We start from the raw sequence: 27,440 nt of genomic DNA, 5'->3' as shown, positions 1-27,440 counted from the left end.
ACGGGGATTTGAGGATACAGGCAGTTTATATGTTTATTGGAGAAAACAGAGGCACTAAAACCTAAAAGTCTAGAAAGAGGAAAGAAGGCAGAAACTTGGATGCTAAGATCCAAAAAATAAAAGAAAGATGCTCAAGGCACTAGAGAAATGAGACCTATCCTTTTGGTAGGAGTTTCTGATTCACACTTTGTTCTTAAAAACTAAATAGCTGGAAGAATTTTTAACACTTCTGGAAAACAAAAAGTCCCCTTTCCACGTCCTTGTCCTTCATGAAGTCTGCAGTGCCTCCCTGACACTTACAAAGATAAAAGGAAGTGGAAGGACCTGGAGAGCCTCTTCACAAGCAGTAACTTTTAAATTTGTGGTTATTCTATAAAATAATTGACACAGGCAATTGGATTTCTTGTTACAAGATGTAAACAAGCTGTATGCTAGATTCAGGAAGCTATCACCCCCCACACAATGCTCAAAACTGTAGTTATTTTCTGATGCTTTAATGTATATATTTCAATGATTTATATATGAGGGCAAAAAAAAAAGGAAGAAAGAAAAAAACACTCTGTCTATAAAAGTAGTAATAAAAGTATCGACCAGAGAGTAGAGAGGGAAAGATGGGTTAAGAAGAGAAACTGTAGAAAGACAGGCTAAGGGGCTGGTAGGTGTACACAACTGGACTCACTTTATTCCTCTGTCCCCAAGAGCTGTTTTAGCACCCAGTGGAAATCTTATCCAAGTCCAACCTTGGGAGATGAAGTGGGCAATGATGAACTGATCCTAAATGCCGTGATCTGTGGAATTCTTCCTGAGCAAGGTCGTTGTATCAGAGCATTCCAGGATTTATCGTGGAGGTATGGTGCCATGGAAGTGAGAGGTTGGTATGCTAGGCCATCTGGTGAGATGCAACTTGTCAATCTCCCAGATGGCTTGTGAAAAGAGAGAGCCTTGATATTGAACTGAGATCAGCATATGAAAAGAGCCATAAAATCACAAAATTAAAACGCTTTTTTTCCATATATTACTTTGAACCTTTCACTAAGGAAATTTTATTTGAATTTTATACGATCTGAAAGAAAGATCACATATAAAACCTTTAATTTATAATATGGAGTCACTTCAATCATATATACCACAATTGCTTTCACCTCTTGTAATAGGTGTTTTTATTAAACTTAGGTTACTGGGTTAGGAGGAAGAAATTGATGTTATTTCTATTGATTTAATTCCATATATCCAAGTTTTGTAAAACTTCTGTGAAAGGAAGTCTAGTGGAATTCGGTTATGCTTCGGAAAAACATACACTAATAAGTCAGTGCCATGTTTGTGACGTACATATGTCATATTACTTGACGATGATCTGCTCTTTGAACTTAAATTTCCAAATAATGTATTTTAGAGCCATTTAATTACGTTCACTGATCATTCTGAAAATGACATAATCAGAAGAAGTTACATTCACAGTATGACACAGGGCCCATGTTCCTGTAATTCGAGGATTTTTAACATTAACAATGTTCAAAAACATTAATTTTGAAATGGTGCAAATATCTTCTTATTACTTCCCATTTCTTTTTTTTTTTTTTCCAAGACATAAAGCCTGCTTTCTATATTTACCTTCTATTTTTGCCAGGACACAATAATAATTAGGTAGACACATTAAAATTCTTTAAGTTGAGATGTGTTCATAAAAACAATAAAGCTAATTTTTTAAATTTTAATTGTGAATTCATATAAAATGGCTACTTATTTCAGACATTGAATATAAAACACAAATACATTTGAGATAAATAGAGCTTTTAATAATTTTTAATATCTCTATAAACACTGGGGAACTTATAAATAAATACCTGAGGCAGAGTATCAGATATAAATAAATTTTGACCTTGAATCTATTTTTACATTTAATTAAGATGTCAAACTTTTATAAAGATAATAAAACAGAACACATGTAACACAACTTTTTCCTTTCTTTATATTTATGTTGTCTTGTTTTTCAATCTTCAAGCATGCTACTAAGCATTTGATTACTCACTGTCCACTAGTTTATTCAACTCGACTAGAAAGTAAACAATGTAAATGAGGGGAGGATCAAATTAGGTAAGTAATTTTTGCTAATGTTAATGTGATGGGTATTGAGGGGGAATCCAAGCTGCTGTCTAAATAGAATTTACATATGTTTGAAGAATTACTGGGACAGGAATTCCAGAAATCCATCGGCTTATAGCTGAGAAGCTGCAATGGGAAAAACATAAAAACAAAACACAAGCCTGACCCAGTAAGAAAGCCTTGGTTATCAAAGGGATGGAAATTTTTGAGCGCATCAGGGAAGGTGCTGCGCTTGGCGGAGGTAGTGCCTGGTAGAGTGCGGGAGAAGTCTAATAGGGAAATGTGGGCTTGGAAGGGCAGAGATGGTCCCCCAAACTGGGACTCCATAGCTAACGCCCCACTAGACAGTCCGAGAAATCCACCGAGTGGGCATTTTATGGGAAGAAGGCAAATGTCTCATGTGCCTTTATAATTGGAATTATTATTGTAAATATGAATCCATTTGTACCCACAGATGAGTGAAACCCAAGAAGACAGTGACTGCTTCACACAATATTTAGCATACAACTGTTGCTCCATAAATGTTCATTGAATGAATGAGTGAATTATTGCTGAACATATATGAAAGATGATTAGTGACCAGAGACAGGAATGCTGTACGAATAGAATGCTTGACAGTATGTTATGTATGAAGTTAGGGGGAAAATCACTTTTTTATGGGAATGATCTGATCAGTAGATAAGAAGTACAGCTGATGTGAAAATATTTTGCCTTTAGACAAAAACATTTAGTGAGTTTGCTATATCTTTCTATTCATATAATCAAGCCATGATTACAGGTGACCCAAAGTTAACTTGGGTATGGCAAACTTTAATTTTTAAGAAGGAAAAGAGTGTATTATTGTATTATTATAGCACGTCATGATACACACTACACATGTGGACAGATATATATGTCTGTATATATATACATACATACACACACACACACACACACGTGTGTGTGGAAAAACACCTCTATACCAGCGCAAATAAAACAGGGGATGCAATTACTTTAACAAGATAATATTTTGTATTTAAATTGTGCTTTACAGTTTACAGAGTGCTTTCACAGGCCATCTCATTTAGGCTGCACTGTAATCCCGTGAGGTGGGAGCGTTTGTGAGTCTCATTTCTGCAGAGAGGTGACGGGGCTAAGTGATCGTGGGCAACTACTCTTTTCTTTGCGCTGCCTTGTTTCATTGCTAACTCTGAACATGTTTTTCATCAAATACTTGGCTTTCTCTAACCTGTGGCATATACTACCTTTTATTAAACAGCTATTAAAAGTTAGAAAATATATTCATTCAAAAATTCTCCCCCCGCCCCCCAGCCATCATTGTGTTTTGAAGAGATAGAAATCTGCAAAGGCAATACACCTTGAATAACAGTGCAGCACGTTTTGTCATGAGCAGTTTGTTTCTTCAAAAATTATCATGAAACAGATTGAGAGCTAAATATGAAATGCAGAGCTCTCCAGTTAAAGCAGAAACCTCATTTCATTCAGATCAACTCTAGACAGACGAGACAGAAGAAATGACTGAACGAGTATTCTACTTTTTTTCCGTCCTGGTAGAATACCTCTCAGCTCAAGGGTCAGATAGTTTACGGAGGGGATGGTAAGACTGACTGCTTGGCCAATAGCTTTCTCAGGAGGACATAGTCTAGCAGGGTAATAATCACGTTCTGGGTCCTTCCTTCTATAGAAGCGTTGTCATTTTCATAACTTTCATATACAGAGCTTAGTATCTCATGAGCAAACACAAAATTTTTAGAAAGGAAAAATGACATAGCCTTGGGCAAATGAAGTAAGCTCCTTACAATTATATTAACAATAAATGTTGTTCTGCCATATCTTTTTACAGATACTCTAGGAAATTAAATAAAAAGAAGAGAAAAACAAACAAAACTCTTATCTTCAGGTATGCTTTTGCTTTGCAAAACTTATTTCACAGAACAGGCAGATATGTAACAAGGGGCCTCTTGGGGAGGTAATTTTTTATTCAACTTGACATGCAAGTTATGAGTAATTAATTATGTCTTCTGTTTACACTTTGTCAGATAAGAGTATTAAACAGGAGAGCCGAGAGGAACACAGAACAGTGCCATTAATCTGTTTAATTTGCAAATCTAATGCAATCAAAAGGAAGACATAAGTGTTAAAGCATTTTTTGTCCAGGTGGGCTCTTTCACAGAGGGAAAGGCCTGTCTGAGGTGTGAATGTCGCATGCAGTCAGCAAGCCCTGCGATCCCACGCAGGCTTCTAAAGCCAGGGCCAAAATTTTCCCTCGTGCTTTTGGCATTGACTCTGAAAGCTCTGGATACACAGCAGCTGAACCCCCGGGCTCTCCACATCAGCACATTCCATTCCATTCAGCTCTGGGCAATTATCTACCAAAGCGCAGACACCACAGATCTATTAAACCGAAGGAGGTGATCAGCAAAGGTATAACCCTGACACTTGTGAATTTACAGGAGTCCCCTGACAGTCAGCAGGCCTGGGTCTGGGGCCATGTGACTGACAGATTGATGAGTAGAAAAGAGAAACTGCTGGAAAATCTTTGGGTGAGCAGAAACTAATTCTCTCCAGGACTAACCCATACCCCACTTCTCTCCAAATGGCCGCCCCACCAAGGACTTAGAAATGGATCCAATCACCCGTGTCTCAGGAGATGTCTATAGTAAGAGGAAGAGGCAGGAGTTGTGAGCTGGTGAGTTGAGGAAAGAAAAACCATGACAGTTTTCACACAACACAGTGTGGTGTAGTGGGCAAAGGTTCTATGTTCCAACAGAGGTTTCATTCTTAACTCCTTCTGTGTCCCTCTGAAACTTTTTCCCCGTTATTGAAGTGGTGATAATAACATTCAGGATTACATAGGGATAGGCTGAGATCATGCCTGTAAATACCCTTGGACAAACCCAATACACAGCAGCCACCCAATAAATGGTAGTGACCGCCAGCATCATCACCATCATCCTCCGTAAGGCAGTGAGGTTTGGAAGAACTTCTGATTTCCGTCCAAGATACAAATATCAGTTCTTTCCTTTGGGACAAACTTTACATACAAATGTGGTACGATTGGTGGTCTACTGATTGCTGAGTTGGTAGGATGTTTATGTACATAACAGAGAGGTTTAGATCCGTTATTTAGTTTTGTCTAGTGAAATGTAATTTTAACTTTGTAGTTTTATTTATTTTTTTATAAGGGAAAAAGCAGCAATTCATTAGCAGCAAAGAAAATCTGAGACAATAATATTAACCATATACTTAATTGATAGCATGATGTATTAACTTTGTAGTTTTAAATAAAGTGGGAAACTGTAGAAGAAATTCTACATGTGTGGGTTATATACATGTGAATAATAATTACTATAATGAACGTGGCCATTTTTTAGCCCCATGCAGAGGATATGAATTTGAAAGTATGCTGACGGTTACAACTTGTCTCTGAAAAGAAAATCCATTTATTTTTCATTTATCTCTAAGAATGCATACAGATTAATGCATAAACAACATGATCCAGGGGACTTTAAGTCTAGGGACTAATTTACTGAACTACCCAAGCAACAGAGGATTATTTTATCTAATTAAGACAGAGCACACGTATTTAGAATTAAGCATTTGCATTTAACAGCAAATTCAGAATTATAAAAGCAATTAAAGCTAAAATGAGGTATGATAATTTTTTCCTGCACACCACTGCTGAGTGAACACTCATTTGAATGTTTGCCTTTGTAGCACTATTGAACAGAAGGCTATGAATAGAAGCTCATGGCTGGGCAAAACCACCTTTTCCACCCCACTTCCAACTCAAATCTGTCCACCCTGTTTCACTCATCCCTCCTAAACAGGACAGATTTTCTCATGTTCCTACTTTTGTTCCCCTGTTTCTCCAATCTGGAATGTTTTCTTTAACGTAGTTTATCTACCTGAACTTCAATGGACCAAGATTCAGATCAAAATTTATCTTCCTTCATGAACCCAGTGCCCCTTCAAGTTCAAACGTGCTGTCCCTTGTCTCAGGGGAAAGGCGCTTAACTGAGCAGAGTTTTCTACTCCTTCAGCCTTCTCTTACTATAGTCAGTCAGTATATTGGCCTTTTAATTGTAACATGTTTATGTTATTTTCCCTTATACTATAGACTTCCTGAGGGCATAACTTTGTTTTATACTCTTAAAAGTGATGACCACAGCGCCTTCCTTATATGTCCAGTTTAATACATGTTTGATGATTGACTAGCTAATGTATTTAAATATCTATTCACCTTCATATATCCTCCATTCATCTCCTCTGTTTTACTCAAACCTCCTAAGCTCCTTTTATTTTCTATTTCATTCTATTTATCTTATTCCCAGATATGTTACTTAATAATTGCTAAATGAATGGAAGAATGACATTACTTCATCAATCAAAATATTTCCTCCTTACCTCCCACAATGGTAATTTCCATGACTCCATTTTTATACTTGATCTTAGCCAAAAGCCCGAGAAGCGATCCATGACTCCATTTTTAACTGCGTCTCTGAAGAGTTATTAAAATGTTGTCTTTAACATTGGTATTACAGGGATTATGAACGGGAATGCCTTAACATTTGGTCCTTCCCAGAACTCAGTGGATAAATCTCCTAAGAAAATAGTTCAATACACAATCTTCCTCATAATGCATTTGACTTTCCAGATGACGTTTTATTGAGGTAGGTCCTGATTCTTTTTCACATTTGTTTAGACAGCCTTACCTTTCCTGCAAGTTCAATTGTTGTCTTTCAGAGATAGTCCTCATCAGAAAGAGGCTGTATTTGTCAACTAGTCAGTTAAAATACTTAGCAGAGTGCCAGGCACACACACACACAAAAAGTTAAACCAAACTAAACAAAATTTATTTTTTATACTTTTTCTTTGAGAAAATTACAGATTTATAGGAAGTTGCAAAGAAATGTACAGGAAGGTCCCATGCCCCCATCCCCCTGCCTCCTCCAATGTTGACACTTTGCATATCAAAAAGGAAACTAAAACAAGGAAATATCCAGACTATGAAACTGACATTGGTACAAGCCATGGAACTCATTCAGATTTCACCAGTGATTATGCACTTACTTGTGTGTGTGTGTGTGTGTGTGTGTGTGTATGTGGATCTACTCGCTTTGATCACCTTTATAACTTCGTGTAACTACCACCACCATCTAGATACAAAGCTGTTCCGTTATCACAAGGCACCTTCATGCTACCCCTTCACAGCCATGCAAACCTCCTCCCCTCCCCATCCAATCTCTAATCCTTGGCAACTACAAATTTTAATTACAGTTCCTCTTGTAAGGCTGACTCATTTTGTTTGGAGCAGAAGTTTTCAGAGATGAGTGACATGGATGAGGAGCTAGGGACTCCTTCCTGCATTAAACATGTTTGTTCATGTATTCAGGAAGGAGTGACCATCTGTCCTGGTTCTCCCAGAACAGGCCGACTTGTTTCTGCTGTCCTGGCATAATGAGCCCTTTCAGTCTTGGAAGTGCCGGGGTTGGTATGAGACATTATACAATCACTCTGATTCAGATTCCTTAAAGATGCCAAGCATTGCTATTATGTCTGCTCAGCTAGAGTAGAATTCAGGTTTTGTAGACTGCTCTTCTGTAATCTGTCTGAGTACCTGCGGAGTGACTCTGGAGTCTGAGAAATGAGAAAGTCTTTCAGCAATGAAGTCTCCACTGTTTCTACCTTCTCCTTTTCTGCTAGGAAATGTTTCTTCTTGTGAGTGCGTTTATGGCTGGGGACAGCTTCCAGGCTCATGTCTTAGCTCCAGTGTCATAGTTCCCCAACTGGAGAGGAGAGTATTTTTTCCTGCCATTGCCCGTTTGGAAGTAATTGCAGGGAGAGGTTCTGATAGGTTTGACTTACATCACACACCAATCTCAAAGACAGCGGTCGTGAGATGCAGTCCCCAAATGGGCTTAGCTTAAGTCAGGGTTCATCCCTTGACCAATCACTCTGTCTAGGGCATTAAGGTCAAGTAGGACACTTTCCAACCACATGAATGAGAAAGGAGGGGTCTTCCTCAAGGGATGGCAGGTGGTGGAAAAGGTGGCAGACTTTGCCATTGGAAGAACGGTGATCTGGGCAGCCAGTATAACTTGTGTCTCCAGTGAAGAGGTCAGCACATTGCCCAAATGACACACAGCTGAGGACGCAGCCAAAATTGAACCCTGTATCTTCTTCTTCTTACAAAACTATATTCTTATGTTTTTTTCTACACGATATTTAGCTGTGGAGAAATGGAAAATGAATTCCTGTCAATATAGCATCTTCTGAAGTTTTTCTACATGACTAATTCTGAAGTGATCACACTAACGGAAGGCACACACATAGGTGATGGTCCTCCGTACTTCATGGTCACAGTCACTATGAATGGTCATTCATGTCCTTCACTGGTGCAAATACAATTGGGAATTGAATGTAATTGACCCACAGACCTATGGCTTAATTCCTACAATTGCAGAGGACTGAAAATGCTCAGGTCTTGAAAAAATTATCATCATACATTTAAGTGAAAAGAGCATGCTAAAATAGTAGGAAAATTTGATACTATCTTTTGGTTTTTTTTTTTTTTAACATACCCACGCAGATACACAGACAGGAAAAAATTTGGAATGATAATATCCCCAGATGGCAGTTATTTTGGACTTGAATGTGTAGGAATGACTACTTTCTTCCTTTCCTGTCTGTTATACTTTACATACTTTCCACAATGAACATGTATTGGTTTTCAAATGCTTGATCCATTATTATAAAATTCTTGTGTATGGTGATACATGCCTGGTTCAGACTTACTTAAAGATTTCAAATTAAGAACTCCCTACTTCAGAACCACAAGAAACCGCACAGTAAAAAGGCTAATTGAAGGTCTGAGCATAGCAACAAGAATTTCAATAGAAAGAATCTCATTAGGTTCCCAATTAGCCCTCAAAAAATAAACAAAAAGATGTGTCAACAAGCCGATGAAAAAAGACGTAAAGCTACAGCTATCTTTTGTTAGTTGCAAATAGACAGAAAAAAAATGAATCCAAGGAAACATCCTGGAGTACCTCCAAAAGGTGGCTGGTTTTTAGCAGATTTAAAAGTTTCACCTAATTAAAAGAAGCACTTAATAAGCTAAGTTCTCAGGATTAAGTCCATAGTACTTAATTCTAAGTCCTTGCAATCATTTTAGCACAGTTTAGATAATACTAGAATCTCCATATTACAAATCTGCAAATCCCAAGTATCTGATCATTTTGACTGAGGCCTATAGTCAGTTCTGAGAGACTAATTAAAAGTATAATTTAGTTAGGGGAAATTGTAGAAGCAATTCCCGTTGACAATGCAAAATAAACTTGGCTACACCTCATCACTATATTTGTATGTAAATAACTCTATAATAACCTAGCTTATTCTGAAATCCTTTTAAGGAGACCACATGACTCACTTTAATAATGCATTACAGACGTTGTACAATTCCCTTGGCTTTTTATTATTCACCTTATTAATCAACTTAACATTCAGAAACTTTAGAAGTCAATTTTTCGTCCTAGATACAATCTAGGAATTTTAAGTACATTCAAGTAACAAGGTATATTTCTTATGGTAATGGTGTTGGCCCTTATTGTAAATATGATGTTTTTACTTCATGGTATTTGTCAAGAACACCCTTCATTTTAAGGATTACACTTCAGTTTTCAGAACAATGTCAAAGTAAATACACATCCCAAAGCAATATTACTGGAATGTCTTTTGTCTGGGCCACCAACTTGACTCAAATAGGAAATTCCTGGTTTAGCTGAGAGAAAGGATGATGGGTGACAATTAGCCTAATTTTGATGCCCCACACAGAGGCAGAAAGAGACTCATATAAATGCATACTTGGAGATTTCCAGAAATTTTGATTTGATATTAAGAAAAGAAAGATTGCAAAACTTAAGAAGAGTAATTTATTAATCACTATATTATTATTATTTTTATGTTCCCCAGATGCACTTCTCCTTATTATAAATTCATTTTAGAGTGATGGAGTGATTTTAGATGGGCTGTTCAAGAAAGACATGTTGAGGAATTGCCCTTTGAGCAGACTGGCACTCTCAACCCCTTACTGTGGTTCATCATGGAAAGTCATTGGGAAGAATGAGAACTGTCTCCTGCCCAATGGCTCTTGTGGCCATAAAACAGAAGAAAGGACAAAAGGTAGAAAACCTGGGCTGGTGTAAACAGCTTAAAGTGGTGTGACGGAGGGCCGAGGACAGGACAGGGATGGCAAGCTTCTCACATTTTATCTTTATAGCCTGTCAAGTCGGTTGGCAAGCAGTTGTTCATAATATGCAAGAAAGGGGGGACAGTCACAACATAGTGTTGTACTAAAATGAAACAGAAAGACACAGCAAGAAACATTTCATCTCAACACCAAACCAAACCAAACCAAACAACAAAACGACTGTCCAAACATGGAACAGCCACCTCTCAGCTGATAGTAATTTCACCATTTGTGACCAATTGGCAGTAACATTACAGATAAGATCTAAGTACCAGCCTAAGTACTGAACCAGATGAACTTTGAAAAGTACAGTTTTATGACTCAATGAAATACACTGAACAAAATATATTGTTCTTTTAAGTCGTATGTTAAGACAATCATATGGGAGAAAAAAGTGTTAAAATTAACTTTCTATCTTTTTAATAGTCAAAAGCCAAAGAAACTTTTTGTATACACAGTTAACAAACCCAGAATTAGCATAATCCATAAAATAAGGAAAATATGCATTTTTTTTCTTCAGAGACAGTTTCTTGAACATCAATCCTTGATCAGAAAGTTGGGAATAGTTGCTCTCCTTCATTCAAATTCTTCGGATTCTGAGATTTAGATTATGGTCACTCTTACTGCTATGTTTTCCTCATCATTAAGGTTACTTTTCTCATTTAAAAAAAGAAAGAGATAAAGAAAAAAAAGTGTCTCGTGTACATGCATAGATATTGTTTCTGACAGTGTATTCACTATTCCCATGAACCAATTTTAGAAAAAGAATTCTGCAATCAAACTTGGGAAATGCTACATACAATATTTTCCTTCTGGAAGCACAATGCATATTAACATAGTGAAGGTTCTAAGAAACCCTAGTACAGAAAATAATAGTAAATGAATGAATACTAGTTTAAACAAAGTTAAACAGATTACTTCCCCAATTCATGTCACCACAGAAGTATTTATTTTTAACAGCATCTGTTAACATTGTAAGTCTCTAATGTTCCAAGGCAGTATATTTGGGGAGGTTCTGCTCTGAACATTTTTTTTTAATTGTTCTTCCTCTTTGATTTAGCTTTGGCTGTTTTTGCAATCCTATTTCTTTCCTTCTCTTTTTGTTTTTGGACATTACACTTATTGAGTGCTTACTGTAAGCACTGCTATTCTAGGCACTGTTTAAAGTACTTTCTGGCCATCATCTTACTTATTCCTGACAATAATCATCTGAGATATATACAGCAGATCACCAAAGGGACCCCAGAGAGATGAAATAATCCCCCCCCACCACCACATCCTGCTGCTGGTAAGAGGCACAGCTGAGAGAGCCGAGATTGAAATCAGGTCTCTCTGACCTGAAGCCTGTGCCTTTAACATACAAGTGACCATTCTTTATTCTTCAGCTCCTAGAAGCATGCCACTCTTCCCAAGCTCCAAGAGACCAACAACCTACCCACTTCTCAATCCAAAGATATTTTCCAGATCTTATTTTATAGGACCTCTCTGTTGCGTTTGAAGCTGTTGGCCAGTCTCTCCCACTTGGAATTTCCTAGGCTTTGGGTTTCCTTGATTCTTACGCTTCTCTGGCTGTTCCTTCTTCAACTTCTAAGCTTCCTTATTATCGTTAGTGCTCCTCAGGGCCCCACCTTGGCCCCTTGCTCTTCTCTCCTTTGCCCTCTGCTGGGACATCCCCATTCACACCTCCAAGCCTGTCCTCTCACCCTAGGCATCATATTCATATCTAAGTACCTGCTTTTTTAGGCACTTCAAACTCAAGAGGTCCTCCAGTAACCTCATGATGCATGATAGCAGTGGAGGTCCCAGCAGGACACTCGGGAAATTCTATAGAGTTTAATCAATAGATTATTAATGTGGAGCAGGAATAACAATACTAACCAGGGATGATCAAGTACCCAGGGACAAGCGGCAGTGAGAAGCTATTACCCTAAGGGGACAAGGGATAGACGCTGTTTTTGGAACTTGGCCAGAACTTCATTTGGTAGGAGGGGCTGACTACAGAGTTGGAAGATGGAATGAAGACACTGCCTATCAGGGCCCAGCCAGGGTGAACACCAGGGGAGTATGGGCTCCGATTTCTCTCTCCTAGCAGTAATCTTCTGTTAGATCCTCCTATTAGTCAAGATCACTACAGGCCAAAGGGCAAGTCTTTACAGGGAACCTTTCTGGCACTGAGGGCGGAGAAGGGGAGAAGCTTATCTGGAGGAAATCAGACACTACCTGTACATTTGGTATCTTAAAGCTGCAGCATCTTAGGCAAAGGTGTCAGTTACCCGCAAAGTACCTTAGACTCCTCTTTCCCCAATTTCTTACGTCTAACCAGTCTTGTCGGTTTAGCTATTTTGAATACTGTCTGTCTTCCTTTAGCCCCTTTTCCCATCACCCTAGTGTCAAGGTTTGTCATCTCTTAATTGGACCATCGGAATACACTACACTGTGCCTAGTATGTAGTCTAATGCATTTGTGGTGTGCGCTTACAGAGCAATCTATTAGAATAAAAATATATGACCAAGCTTATTATTTATCACATTTCTGATAACATTATTATTGATAACTTCAGAAAATGTAAAAACATATTAAATATAATTTAGAATCTCATTTATGCATTCTATTGCTGTTTCTCCTGGAAATTTTTTTTTCCTATTTTCCATTAAGATAAATGAAAATATGAAATATTTAAAATTGATGCTTTTCTCAATCCATTGTTTCTGTTCCACTGTCTCCTCGTCAGATATTCATAATTAATGGTCCATGTGAGCAAGAAGTGACTCTTTGGTAAGAGAACATTTGCATCCTTTAACGTTTCATCCACTTCTAAGGTAGATGTTACTGTGGTGCTGAAAGGATAGCTCCCAGTCACCTGTCGACATACTTGAGTTTGCTTTGCCAAAAGAAAGACTAATAACAGAACTAGAGTAGACACACCGAAGACATGAGTGGTAGGTAATTACCTCATAACTTCACGACACTTCTCCAAAAACATCTCGCTTGAATTTCTTTTAAAAATTTTTATGTGCAGTATAGTAGTCAAACTAGGACTTTTTTAAAAAGCAGTCCTTATCTTTTTTTTTTTTTTTCTCATTTTCCCCAAAGTAAAAACCCTGAGGCAGGATAAACCAAAGAAGACACGAGAAAGTTAATTGTATAGATTTGTCTGTCACTGAAACTGAGAGGTGGCATCCCCTGTAAATAGAGAAGGGGAAAGTCTAGAGACTTTGTAAAGGGTATTTGCAGGTTGGAGATGAGGACTTGGAGAAGTCCTCTCCAGGTTCAAGCTGACGCTCCTTGTTCAAAGAAAACCACGCTCACCACCCACCCCCGGGCAGTCCTTTTGAGACTGGGGAGCTTAGCCCCCTGGTGTGTAATTCCAGCAGAAGGTAAATTAACACAAAGCCGCCGCACACTGCGCTGGGGGAGGGTGGAAAGGTTAAGCAGCACTGGGGTGCAGTAGCGACCAGAAGGGAAAGTGACCTCATTTTGTCTGAGGAAGCATCATCCAACAAGCCCACCTTTGATGTGGATGCCAGCGGCGGGGAAAGAGCACAAAGGGTGAAAGCTGGAGGGAGCAAACTTCCCTATTCTTCCACCCCATCCCTGAAGCCCGCCGGGAACACGGAAACGCGAGGACAACAAAGCTTGCGCCCAGGCTACACAGCCAGCGCCTCCAGCAGCCCGGCCATCGCGCCCCGGGGCGCGCCGCTCCCCAGCGACAGAGCGAGGACCCCGGAGCGCGGGCGCAAGCAGGACCACGGAAGCTGGGCGGGGTGGGGGGTCCCCTACCTTGAGCAGCACAAAGAGCCAGAGCAGAGGCAGGAGGCGGCCGTGCGTCCTCGTGGGCAGGTGCCCCATCGCGGATCGGAGGGGGAGCCGGGGGCACTGTGGCGCCAGCTGGATACCCCTGCGGCGGCTCACAATGGCGAACGGGGGCTACCACCTCAGACCTCGGGCGCCGAGACTGCTCCCGGGGGGCGCATGCTGCTTTTCCAGTCCCCCTGCGCCCGCTCTCTTTCCCCTTCTGCGCCCGGGGTCCTCCAGGAACGTGCCAGGCGCTACTGTTCTTTACCAGCTAAGGATGGAGAGGGTGGGGATTGGAGAGGGCGAGGCTCTGCCGCCGCCACCACCGCGGCTGCCGGAGGAGGCGCGGGTCCACGTGGTGAGCTAGAGGAGGGGGCCCTGCGCCCAGCCCGCCGCGGTCCGCTGGCAGCAGGGATACTCTCTGTCTGGGCTGCGGACTCATAAAGTGACAGCAGCCTCCCAGCCCTCCCAGCAAGATCCGCCCGCCTCTTACCACTGGGCAGCCCCCACTCCAGGCTCCGCCCCAAACCTTTCCAGTCTCTGGGACTCAGGAGTTCTGTGCGGTTTCCCTGATTGCTCTTGAGCAAGTCAGGAACCAGATCCCAGCCCCTTCTCCATCTTCCTACACTTGCTCTCAGGGGAGTGGCGGTTGTGATTGTACTGCTAGAGTTCAGTGTGTGTGTGTGTGTGTGTGTGTGTGTGTGTGTGTGTGTGTGTGTGTTGGGAGGATAGTCCTCCCCTCTTCCACTCTCTTCATTTAATTTAAACGCTCTCATTCTGTCTATCCCACACTCACCCAGGGGGAAATAGCACAATTATATACTTTTTTTTAAATTTGAAGTCAGGAGTTCCTGTAAACGTCAAAGGCTGTCCTTTGATACCTGAGTGGCACATAGAAACGGGTTGGGTCACATTATATTACATATATTTCTAAACATCTAAATATTTATATACTTTTTAAAATATTTAATCATTAAAGAAACTCAAACTTTTCCAGAGTGGTTATGCCATTTTACATTCCTGCCAGCAATGTATGAGTAGGGGGAGCGGGGAAAGAGGGTGTGTAATTAAAAAGTGGTAACATTAGAGATCTTTGTGGTGATGAAACAGTTCTCTATCTTGACTGCGGTGGTGGTTACCCAAATCCACCCGGTTGATAAAACTGCACAGAAACACACACACAAACACACACACACACACACACACACACACAAATGAGTACATTTAAAACTGGTGAAATCTGAATAAGTTCTGGTGAAGGCTACCGATGCCAGTTTCCGGGTTTTAACACCTACTATAGATACATAAGATGTTACCTTTGAAGGAAACCGGGGGAAGGAACATGGGACCTTTCTATACTATTTTCTTTATTAAGTCACAATTGATACATGACATTATATTAGTTTCAGATATACATCTGAATGATTCAATATTTGTATATACAGATGGCTGGTATGTATGTGTATCTGAGAAAGGTTTAGATTGAATATATTTACACAAGTATATATGTGTACTATGTTCTCATACACATAAATATGGAATAATGGTCTGAATTTTTGTGAGAATATTGTCTCTGGTGTCTTCCTTTAGAAACGTCTTTTATTGTCACCATCTTCCCCTTCAGATGCTCACTTTGGTGGCCTTATGCCAACTCTTTGTTGGCCTGGACCTTCTCTTTCTCTTAGGAAAATACTAGTTGCCTGTCCATCCCTCTGGGTCAGACTCATTGGCTAAAATCTTACTCTTGGGACAGGACTGGTGGGGCTTTGGTTTGGTACATTTTCTTTTTCTTTGCAAGCTCCTGAAAGTGGCATTCTATTCCTACCCACTCCCAAAAGCGGTGCTAAAATGATCTTATGTCTAGTACCAAAATGATACTTAGACAAGTGACATAATCAAACTCATAAGTTGCCAACGATTCCTCTTTTGAATAGAGTTTGATGTTAAAGTGTATGGGTGTGTCCGTGTTGTGGATTATAGATAAATATGAAGATGTGTGTGTGTGTGTGTGTGTGTGTGTGTGTATCGATACATGGATGTAAGTGTAACTGATGTAGGTAAGGAATTAGGAATCAAATCCATTAATCATGCATTCATCTTGTAAATGCCAGAAGAACTTGCACAAGGATGTGTGTTTTTATAATAATCATATTTTGCTATGTTGTCTTTCTATTTTTTTCTTCACCACTTATATCCCAGTTTGCTCAGCTCTTTATGCCCTCGTACATGTGTACACAGGGACCACTTTCGGGGAACAATAACAGTAAACAATAAGATGTAAAGCATTTCCCAGTAAGGTATCATTTATTAACATTAATATTCCACTAAGTGACACTGTGCTTGGCTGGCCTGAAGACAAATGATATTATTTCATAATCACAGAAAAATGCTCTCTCCTGAGAAAAGTATTTTATTTAGCTATTGCTGGAAAAAAAATAGTTTCATTTGTTTTTAGTGCACTTAATACAGTAACAGTCTTGTGAATCTTTCCAGGAGAGACACTCAAGAAGAACGCGAATTCTGTGTCATCAGCCACGTGGGGCTTTCAATCCATAGAGAGTGCTGTGTGTTTCTTTGAACTATTGATTGGTTTTTCCAATGAAATACTTCCAAAGTATGGTAAATCTTACGTTGCTATTTTCAAGACTCCAAATCAGCAAGAATAGCCATGGACATTATAAAGTGCATACCACCATGTATGCATCAAAATGTTTCTTCTGATTTCATTATCACAACAACGGGGCTCGGTATAGAGAGCTGAGATCATTAGCACCAACTGTTTCCCCCATCGTGCTGCTTTTCATGGAGAAATGATACATGTGGATAAGACAGAATCTTTTGCATGCCCTAAGACAGGCATTTAAAAAGGAATTCTCACAAAATGAAATAAAGCTCTCTACTTTCTTTGGAAATAATAATAAGGTGGTTAATGAGCAAGAAACCGGAAGATCTTACTTTTTTTTTTTTTTTGTAATCTGTAGGAAGCTTCATCTTTGTTAGGAAAATTAATCTTTCCTAAATATGTAAAACAGTGCGTGTGCCTATGTGTTCACATCTGTCTCTTCTACAGGAAGAGAAGCAGCAGCAATGGCAGAGACGAGCTGTAACCCCTGTGAGAGCTTTAATGTGGAGTCAAATGGAACTCTCACAATGCCCTTCCAGTGGAGTTCAGTCCTGTCCTCCAGGGACCGACTCTAATGCAGTTCAGTGTGTCTCGTCCTGGCTTCCCCTGCTGAAACTGCCTAGCAGGCTGTCAGCAGTTTTGGTATTACATTGTGTTTATGGGGGTTGCTCAATGATGAACACTTTACTCTTTATATTGCAGAAAAGACTCAAGCCATTGATCTCCAGACTCCATTCCACTTAAGAAGCTATGCCTTCTGTCATCCGTATCTCACGTATTACAACTGTTATCTCACATGGACTGTGGATTATATGTAATATGGTCTCCAGACCAGATGATCAGGGAGCTTTCTGATTTTCTATTTATTTGAGCATTTGTTTTCGTTTCTCTCCTGATGAACACTGGTTTCTCGCCTAAAAGACGTGCTGACAATTCATAAATTCTGTCTTTCAGAATGAGAATGACTGGCAGCCCTCAGGTGGATAGCATGTTCCAACTGCCAAGACTTTTTATTCTTGCCGCGCTTGAAAAACAGTGAAATTCACTACAGAAGGTCGTTTCTGCTTTTACGTGAGCCTCTTTTTTCTTCGTAATTAATTCCTGTGAAGGGATCTATCTTCTTTCACTTGACCCTTAACTAGTTTTATGAGAAGTCAGATAAGAATATTGTATTACAAGGTATAGGTTTTATGACACAAAATTACCCACTTATTCAAAGGAATAAGAAAATATATGTAGAAAACATGAGCAGAAATTTCGATTGGACACAAACTGCAGGCTGTAGAATGAGTCACCCTGAATTAGGAAGGTAGGTGGTCATTTCAAGATACTATTCCTTCTTCCAGTTATATTCTAGAATTGCTGTGTGTTGTTAATATTTTCTTTAATAGACTTAATTTTTTTTAAAAAAAGACATTAAACAGTCCTAAGTTATACAGTTTTACTTTTCATATTTTTACTTGTTAATATGTGATGCATTGGCTAATGAGCTTTTATAAAACATTTTTCTGGCACATTGTTATCATTCGCTCATCTAACTTTTCTTCATAACTAGGTTTGTTGACTCTATAATTTAAAGCATTAGCATCCTGTGTGGGAGGAATCACTTTACCTTGGCAAAAGGCATGGCTAGAACCTGAACATAATTTATAAATAAAGCAAGACATATTTGCTAAGTGAAAATGATGTCTGTGCACCCTTCTTTCATGTCCTCCTTTACTTTCCTTCAACTAAAGATGGAATGCAACATTTACTGTCTACTGTGTGTCACACATAGTGTCTATATACTTAAAAAGGGGTTGCCAGTATGTAATTATGGAAAATTTGGTCATAGTGATTTCACAGTAACTATGAAAAGATTAATCACATACTTCAAAAATGCACTGCCTTAACTGCTAAGAATTTTACCAAGAGGCACAATACTATTGCATTGACAATTTTATTTCAAATCAATTGCATCAAATCAATTTTTCATGCTAAAAATTATGAAGTTAATGATGTTTTCAAATCTGTGTGAGATGGGGTAAAGATGACTATAGTGTGAAGAGGAATAGGGGATGCCACTGATAGTTTGGTGTCATTACTGGTCCTAGAAGAATCCAGAAAAAAAAAAAAATCAAAGATGGCACCAATGTTCTGGGGGGAAATTCCAGTGCCAAGGGAAGAACGTTCTCCTCTTAAAAGGACATAAAGAAAAGGCATAACTGTGAAGCTGTACATTTCTAGATACGTTCGTGAAGTATGATTATCCATAAAAGGAACAATTTGGGAGAGGGAGTTGCATGTAGAGATTTCATCTGTTTTGTTTGGTAGTTTGATATTGCAGAGAAAGTTACAAGGGTAAGTATTTATCACATGCTTAGAGGATGCTCTGAATGAAATCCAGTTAGGGACCAATGTATGTCAAGCCTGTGGCCATTCTCTGTTAACTCGCTGTCTGACGCTACAATGGTCATTTCCAACCTTTTCTGCTCAGCTCAATTGTCCAACTCTCTGTCCCGCAGACCCTTACAGTGCTTTGGTTTCACCTTTTACCTTACAGAGAAAATAAAAGCCATCAAGGGACGACTTTTTTGGTCTTCCTTGACAGTAAACATAATCCCACCCATATCTGTTCCTAGCTTTCTTGTTAAAGACAAAGAGCTCGCTCTCAGTAACCCTCTAAGGCGAATTCCACTGTCTGTTTTCTAGAACCCATTCCTTCCAGCCTTCCCTACCCTCTTACTTTAAACCGCTCCCTTTTAACATGTTCCATCCCTCGGCTTTTTAACCATGTTCATACCTTTTTAAAACTGAAGGAAAGAAAATCTTCACTGAATCATACATGCTCTCAGGTGTTGCCTTTTCTTTCTCCTGATGCTTCACCCTTCACAATGTTATTTCCCAAAGTGTTGCATATATTCTCTGTCTCCATTTTTTTTCACCATCTATTTATTTTTCCAACCACTCTGGTGCGGCTTCTACCCCCATCATCTCACCAGCACTGCTCTCATGAAGAATCTCTTGGTAATATATGCTATGTTGGCTTCTCCACCCTTTCTGAAACACTCTCATCTCTGACTTTCAATAACTCTGCACATTTCTGGTTTTTCTTTGCTGTCTCTGATTGTTCTCTTGAAATCTCCCTTGTTGGAGCCTTCTTCCTTTCCTGTCCATTTAATTTAATTGCAATTTTCAAAGCTTAATCCTAAACTCTATTATTTCCCTCTGTTTTCATGCCCTCGCCAATCTAATCTATGGCCATGTTTCAATTCCCACCTATATAGATGATCCAAAGAGTTATGTCAGCAGTCTTCATACAAAGCTCTTTTGACCCATGCAGACCCAGATCCCTAAATGCATGCTTAGGAGTCTTTTTGAATGTTTCAAACACCTCAAACGTAAAAATTCTGAAACAGAACTCATAATAATTCCCCCAGAATATCCTATCTGCATAAACAATGCCAACACCAAAGCATCTGCACAAGCCAGGATCCAGGGAGTCATCCTTGATGCCTCCTGCTCCTCCCCTGTAGCACCGCATCCAGTTAGATCCAATGTCCTGTCATTTTACCTGTGAAATAATGATTATGTCGATGCACTTCTGTCTGTCCCAACCACCTTCATCCTAGTTCAAATTACCAGTATCTCTTGCCTGAACTATTACAATACCTTCCTAATTGCCAGAGTCTACCTGTTGCCTCTACGACTCCTTCTACTTGAGCCTGAAGCATAATAGAACCTAAGGGAGGTTCCATCTGCAGCCCGTGGGAATCAGTTTTTGAGGCGCAAATCTGATCACTCTGACTCTCTCACATTAATCCAAGCAATGGCTTCCAAATACTTCTAGGATAAAATTCTTCTTTGTGCTCCATAAATCCCTCTGTCTCTTATCTGCATTCCAAGTCTGTCACACTCCCATCTCTTTTGCTCTCGAAACTTCTAAAACTCCAGCATATCACGTGTCCTCCTGACACTGGGACATGTGCTTGCTCTCGGTGCCTGGAATGCCCCTCTCCTCTCTTTAATCTGATCTCTGCTCCAACTGCAATTCCTGGGCCTAATCCCATAGTTTAAGGTTTCATAGCCTATTTACTGTTTTTATTATCGAGATCTCATTTTTAATCACCATTTATCTAAGGAATGTCTCCTTCACTAGACTGTAAACTCTGTAAGCACAGGAATTATGTTAAGTATTTGCTTGTTATCTTCTCCAGAGCACTTAAGTCAGTTCCAGGAATAAAGTAGCTACTCAGAAACTATGAGATAAATGAATAAAGCAGCATAATTGTCAGTGATAATTTCATTTTCAAACATGGAAATATGAAATATTTACATGAATGTTTTGGCTTGATTGTTCAAGATGGGAAGCTCTACTCCAGGCTCACTTCTGCGTCTTTCTATGAAACAACAGAGTCAAGAAAGTAATACTTGCACATGAATGATCCTGAGGAATGTTGCACATTGGTAAGATTGGTGAGCGATCAAGGAAAGGAACACAAAACAGCAAGTAATTTTTATTTACAATGATAATTTTACTCAAAATTTAGTCAATCTTTCAACTTTTGAATGAACAAAGAGACCACAGTCTATACAAAAGAATATCACTCAGGAACAAAAATAAATAAACTACTGATAAAATGCAACAGCGTGAATGAATCTCAGATGCATTATGTTAAGTGAAGAGAAGTCAGCCTCAAAAAGCCACCCGCTATAAGATGCCATTTATGTGTCATTTTGGAAATGGCACAACTATAGGGGAGAAAAAAAAAAACAGATCAATGGCTGCCAAGGGTTGGAGAGGATGAAAGAAGTTAACTAAAAAGGGACACAAGTGAACTTTGAGGGTGATGGAAACATTCTAAGTCTTGATTTTGCCGATGGTAACATGACATGGGTTTGTCAAAACTCATAAAATTTTACCTTAATAAAGACAAACTTTACTGTATTTTTTAATTTTAAAAAAGACAAAAAAATCCAGGCAAGACTTAAGTATAGTCCAAAACACTCTGTCCCATGACAAAGTAGTTTTTTAAAATGACAATATTACTTTACATCCATACACATGAGTATCAGTATTTCTAAGAGCATTTCAAAATGTTTAATGATAACAGTATTTTAGGATAAATTCTTTCTGGAGATTATGTGATTGGCTTTCCCAAAATATCTCTGGATAAAATCTTAGAATTAAACTTATGAAATCACTTAACTCTCTCCCATTTTATCTCTTTTTAGCTGAAAGATTTAATGGAGTATTTATTAAGTCACTCAGCAAACATATGCTTTTCAACTCCTGCCCTGTTGGGCTCGACAAAGATACAATTGTTGACTTCTGGGAGTTTTCAACCTAGCAGCAAAGATAGTATATATACTTAAAGACTTCGCCTTATGTCTCATAGTCCAGAACTGTCATATGGGCCCTTAACTTCAAGGGATCCTGGGAAACTGAACATCTAGCAAAAGGGAATGGAAATGTCATGACTAGAGGAGGGGATCAAGAAGGCGAAGTAGAAAGACCCTGAACTCACATCCTCCATGGGAACACCAAACTTACAACCACTTATAGAGCACCGAGCTATGAGAACGACCTGATCTAGTAGAAAATATTTTCTACAACTGAAGATATAAAAAAGGAGCCACAATGAGTTGAGTAGGAGGAGCAGAGACTCTGTCTAGGGAGGACCCACACCTTGGCTTAGCAACCCACAAGTAGGAGGGGAATCGTAACCACAGAGGCCCTCACCAAGAAGCAAGGGGTCCAAGCCCCACAGTGAGCTCCTCAACCCATGGATCCTGTACCAGGAAGGTGAGCCTCCAGGAAGCTGGACTTTGAGAACCAGTGGGACTTACATTCAGGAGAGCCTGACACATAGAAGGTGCACGATAAATATTTGTCAAATAACTTGATAAATTATAACTTAAGACCTATGTTAATTTAATTTGTTTTATCAAAAGGAGAGATTTTTAAATTGTTCATATAGTACCAAAAAAGTAAAAACGTGCTCTAAGATCAATAGGATCCTATAAAAATGACCCAGGAACAATATCAAAGGGGCTCAGATACTGTGTTTTAATGCTCAGAATAATAATAAAACCTAGAAAGGCCCCAAAGCAGTGATCTCTCTGATGTGTTCAAGGAGCAGCCAAAAGGGCTTGGTGTCTATACATATACACTCTTTATTAAACAGTTTGCCATGAGTATTTTCATTCTCGTTGGATTAATATTTATTTTGTCATTAGCTAACCCTTAATTAGACAAAAGTTCTCACTCATTTATTCTTTTTTTCAAACTGTATATTTTAAGTGCCTACTATGTTTCCAGTATTTTGGGCTTGGTCCTGTGGCTATAAACATTGTTACTTCTATTATCCTTCTATTCCTTATGCTTTGAAAAACTCTCATTTGGATTTTTTTAGCGGAAACCAAGGGTGAATATTGTTATTTTCAGAATGTTGAAAATAGATACGCAAACATCAAATACATATACATGCATCTACCCTGTTTTACCAACCACAGCGATGTCAGCAAAATTCCATTTCAGAAACTTTGTTGCAAAAAAGTGACTAAAAAAATCCCACTACAGATACATTCAAAGATTTTATAAAGTCAAACGAGTTAAATTACTTTGAGTTTAAGAAGCCAATTAAATATCGGAGTTGTGGGGTCCTTTGGCAATGACCTTGAAGAGCTGAAGGATGTCCTGGGAATCTCCCTGCTTCACTCCTGAAGCTGCTAATTCTTGCAGGTCCCCACTGATCCATTTCAACTACCATCGGGCTCTTGATCCTAAACAAAATATGCAGGCCTGTCCTTGATATCGTGAACTCTTATTGCGTTAATTTGCTTAAATATAAAACCTCAATGTAACTTATGGTCATTTTTTTTTTTTTTTTGGTGGTAACTGTAAGGTGAGGAAAACATTTCTCCCCAAAAGCTGCAGAAGATTGATTTCCAATTTCTAGACTCCCTGGGTCTCACAAACTAAGTGACCAGGTTGACAGCGATTTAGTGAAGAGTGATTTATTTCCATGGGTAACATGTGTGCCTTCTTCATCTTCCTCATAACATTTGAACTTCAAAATGGTAGAAAAATTAAGTCGATGCCGAATTACCGTGTCCCATATAACATCCGTAACCGCAGCAGCTAACCAACCTGCATTTCTGCTTCTTAAAAGCACAATATCCAAAATTACTAGAAGTTCTTCATAAAGCATGAAATTACCTCCTGTTAGAGTCACAAATTGGAACGGGAGCATAAAATAAAAGTAAAGGTCTGTATCAACACGAAGAACATTTGCCTTCTTACAGATGTGCAAAGCAGAGCTCAAGCAGGTGCCAGGTTCTGAAAAAGCCCTAGAGCAGCTAAGAAATAGTTAGAAGCATCACGCTTCTGGGAAATGGAGTTTAGAAATGATTAATATGGGAAATTTCTTCTACAGAGAATGCAAATCATCCCAGAAGCAAAAAACTTTTAAATGTCATCACTTGTGCTCAATGAGAAAAACATACTTAGAAATGCCGAGAGATCAATAAACTGAATGTCCCACTTCTTATGAATTGTTCATGAAAGTTGCATCTACCCAGTGAAGTGTGGAAAATAATGAATGCCCTGGAATTTGCTGGTCTGAATTTCAGTGTTACAGAGATTTCAAAAATAAATGAGTCACACATGTAACTTTAAAGGTTAGCAAATGTTAAATAAAACCAAAAGGAGTCATTGAAAAAGAATGAGATGCTCTTACAAATACTGAAATGTAACAATCTCCAAGATATGTTAAGGAGGAGAAGCAATTTGTAGAAAAATATATATGATGTAATCCCACTTGTGCAAAAATAGGCATGTGTGTCAGTGGATAGGAAAAGCTGCCAGAGAATTGATTTCTGAAGAAGGCAGAACGGATGCAAAGTTTTACATTTTATTTGACATACTTTTATAAAGCTGAAAAATTTCACATTGAGAATATATTTGATGAGCCCACAGGCTTTATAGTCTATAAAACAATGTACACGAAATAGATACACACAGAAAAGCCACCAGTTATAAGAAAGAATTGGAACATTGAAGAATAATTTAAAAATAAGTGAAAGAATTACTAAAGACATGGGAATATTGGAATATAAATTGGAACAGCATGAATGCGCTTGAAATAGACACAAAAAAGTAGTCATATACTATTTTATCAGGATAAACATCTGTAGGAAAAAGGTCCTCGAACCAGATCCACATTACTAAGAACCATGCCAGCATTTTGGTTGGCCAGTTTCCCATAGGCAGCTGGGACAAAATACAAGTGTATAACAATGCCTATGAGTTTTCGAGTTGCAAATAAGCTCCTATCACTCCATGTTTTGGGGAAAAAAATCAGTATTATTGTAGCAAGTGTATTACTTTGGAGTGATGATAGATTAGAAAATGTGTGTTGTTCTGTATAACAGCTAACACATTTAATTCCTTGCCGGTCCTTTGGAATACATTTTTTCCCATGCAGTATCATTAACGTTGCCAGTATCAGACATTTGTGCTGCTTAATATTCTGCAGTGAGCCAGGAAAAGCCTTCAATGAGTTTAACTTTCCCTCAGGATTATGAATTTCATTAGAAACTAACAGCAATTAAAATATGTCTGAGAGAAGTTAGTGACATCTGTATTGAAATAATGGAGCCAGGAGGATGTCTCCATCAGCCTATTATGGTTAGCAGAGATAAGGAGGGTAGGAAAAAATAAATGTGTCTTGGTCGTTTCCTTTCATACATACACCCAAATCTACACGTGATTTGATTCTGAAATGTACAGGAATAAAACACCTTTTATATTTCTGATTCAAACAAGCACAAATTTTTACTCGGGGAAATTTTTTTTTGTCATTTGTCATTTCTGATATTCTGAATCTCAGAACACGATAATTTATCCCATCACAGAGGGAAAGAGTTATTCATTTATATCTACCCTCAAATCATATCAGGGAGAATTTAAACTACTTTGGCATTTCCATATTTCATGTGAAATGTTTCTAAATAATTAATGAAAGATTCCAGAAAATTGGCGCTGAAGACTGAAAGCATGTGTAATGTAGACAATTGAAATGCAGACATGCTTATCTTTCAAAATAAATAAATATTTTAAAATCCCTTTGCATGGTTCTGTTCAGGATGTTGAAATGGACTCAGTTTTATTGTAGGGGATGCATTATGCCCCAGTGCATGGGAATCTTGTGGGTCCTGGAAGCTCAAATCTGAACAGTTCTATTTCTCATCCTGTAGAAGTAACTAAAACCAAATTTCCGAGTCACCTTAACAATGGAACCAAATAGAAGACCATGCAAGGCCCTGTATGTGGTGACAGCCTGGCAGTGTGTGTCAGGAAGGAGGAAGTGATTCTGTCTCCTGACAATGAGCAACTTCAGGGCACAGACGTAGACCTAAGGCCTTAAAAAAGGAGCAAATGTGACAATGAATATATGTATGTTCACGTATAACTGAAAAATTGTGATCTACACTGGAATTTGACACAACATTGTAAAATGACTATAACTCAATAAAAAAAAGTTTAAAAACAAAAGAAGCCTTTTTAAAGGCCTTTTTAAAGAAAGAGAATAAAAACTGAGGACCCAAAATTAGGCATGAAAGTAAATATTTATTTAGAATGAGAAAAAAATCACAACAAACTGCGAACTTTCAAGTTAATAATTGCACAAACATCATAAAAATCCAGAAAAACAACCTGCACTTGTATCGGCTATATTCTTGTTAGAATTTTTGCCTACACACTTTGGTACCTACTCTGGTTGCCTCTTTGTTTGAAAATAATATTGCGATATCATTTTCAGTTGAAAAATAGAAATATCATCCAGCTTTCCCTCTAGCACGGTTGATCAAAACTTATATTTTATTACTAATATTTGGCATGCATAAAACATTGACTTCCCACACATATTCACTTTATGGGTGAACCTTAAAAGCACAAATTCTGATTTCATATTGCTTAACTGCCATCAAAAAAAATGATCTGTTTATAATTGTATATGCTACATTTTAAGAATATGTCTGACAGGAGAGAATGTCCATATTAACAAGTTACTGAAGATAAAATTCTCTCCTTACAATTTTAACGTCTGATGATTGGAAGAATTTTTCAGACACGTGTTCACAACGTTGAGCACTATTTATGAGTAACATTTCTTTCTGGTGCCGCATCTTGGTGTCAGGATGCTAGACTCAGACAGTGGGCATTAGGTGAATTCCTGGAAGCCATGCCTACACCGACAATAACTTTTTATTTCATGGAAGTGACTGTGACCTACATAAATCTGTTTCTAAACCCAAAGTAAATGCCTCACCAACTTAACTTTTCCTTTAGATAGATCTTTAAAATAACTGGGGCTCTAAGCAGAAACTGTACAGTGGCAGTAAAGTCAGAGTATACAGAGACAGGTGTCATAACTAATTACATTTTAAAGTCTTACTTTTCCAAATTTTATAAAAACATGTGACCATGACAACATGTCGATAGGGCTCATCCCAGAGCTTTGTAAGGGGTCTTGGGTCTTAAGTTTCATTGACTTCAGAGCCTCTGCCAGCCACTCACATACATACCTTCCCCTTCCTTCCTCACGGATGGGAACAGGGCTGGCGTCTTCTAGCTCCCTACGTCCTCTTTGGCTGTAGACTCTCCTTACTTCAGTTTGCTAA

At 38.7% G+C, this 27,440-nt stretch overlaps 1 protein-coding gene and 1 long non-coding RNA gene across 2 annotated transcripts in view; one reads left to right on the top strand and one right to left on the bottom strand.

The window, feature by feature from the left end:
- The window catches only part of PTPRO (protein tyrosine phosphatase receptor type O), a 181,159-nt gene extending 166,552 nt beyond the window's left edge, over nucleotides 1-14,607 (bottom strand). Inside the window, exon 1 of the mRNA XM_031444044.2 lies at nucleotides 14,135-14,607. Coding sequence (XP_031299904.2) covers nucleotides 14,135-14,203 — 69 coding nt within the window. The 5' untranslated portion in view covers nucleotides 14,204-14,607. The remainder of the gene's footprint in view (nucleotides 1-14,134) is intronic.
- LOC135319317 (uncharacterized) lies at nucleotides 676-23,028 on the top strand. The gene is made up of 5 exons (XR_010377809.1): nucleotides 676-848; nucleotides 6,648-6,776; nucleotides 17,727-17,843; nucleotides 21,115-21,261; nucleotides 21,987-23,028. It is a non-coding gene; the product is annotated as an uncharacterized LOC135319317 (long non-coding RNA).
- The last annotated feature ends 4,412 nt before the right edge of the window (nucleotides 23,029-27,440 follow it).

The sequence above is a fragment of the Camelus dromedarius genome, chromosome 25, assembly GCF_036321535.1.
Source record: "Camelus dromedarius isolate mCamDro1 chromosome 25, mCamDro1.pat, whole genome shotgun sequence".
Classification (NCBI taxonomy): Eukaryota; Metazoa; Chordata; class Mammalia; order Artiodactyla; family Camelidae; genus Camelus; species Camelus dromedarius.
The sequence above is the reverse complement of the archived record's forward strand: the minus strand, read 5'-3'. Positions and strand labels throughout refer to the sequence as shown.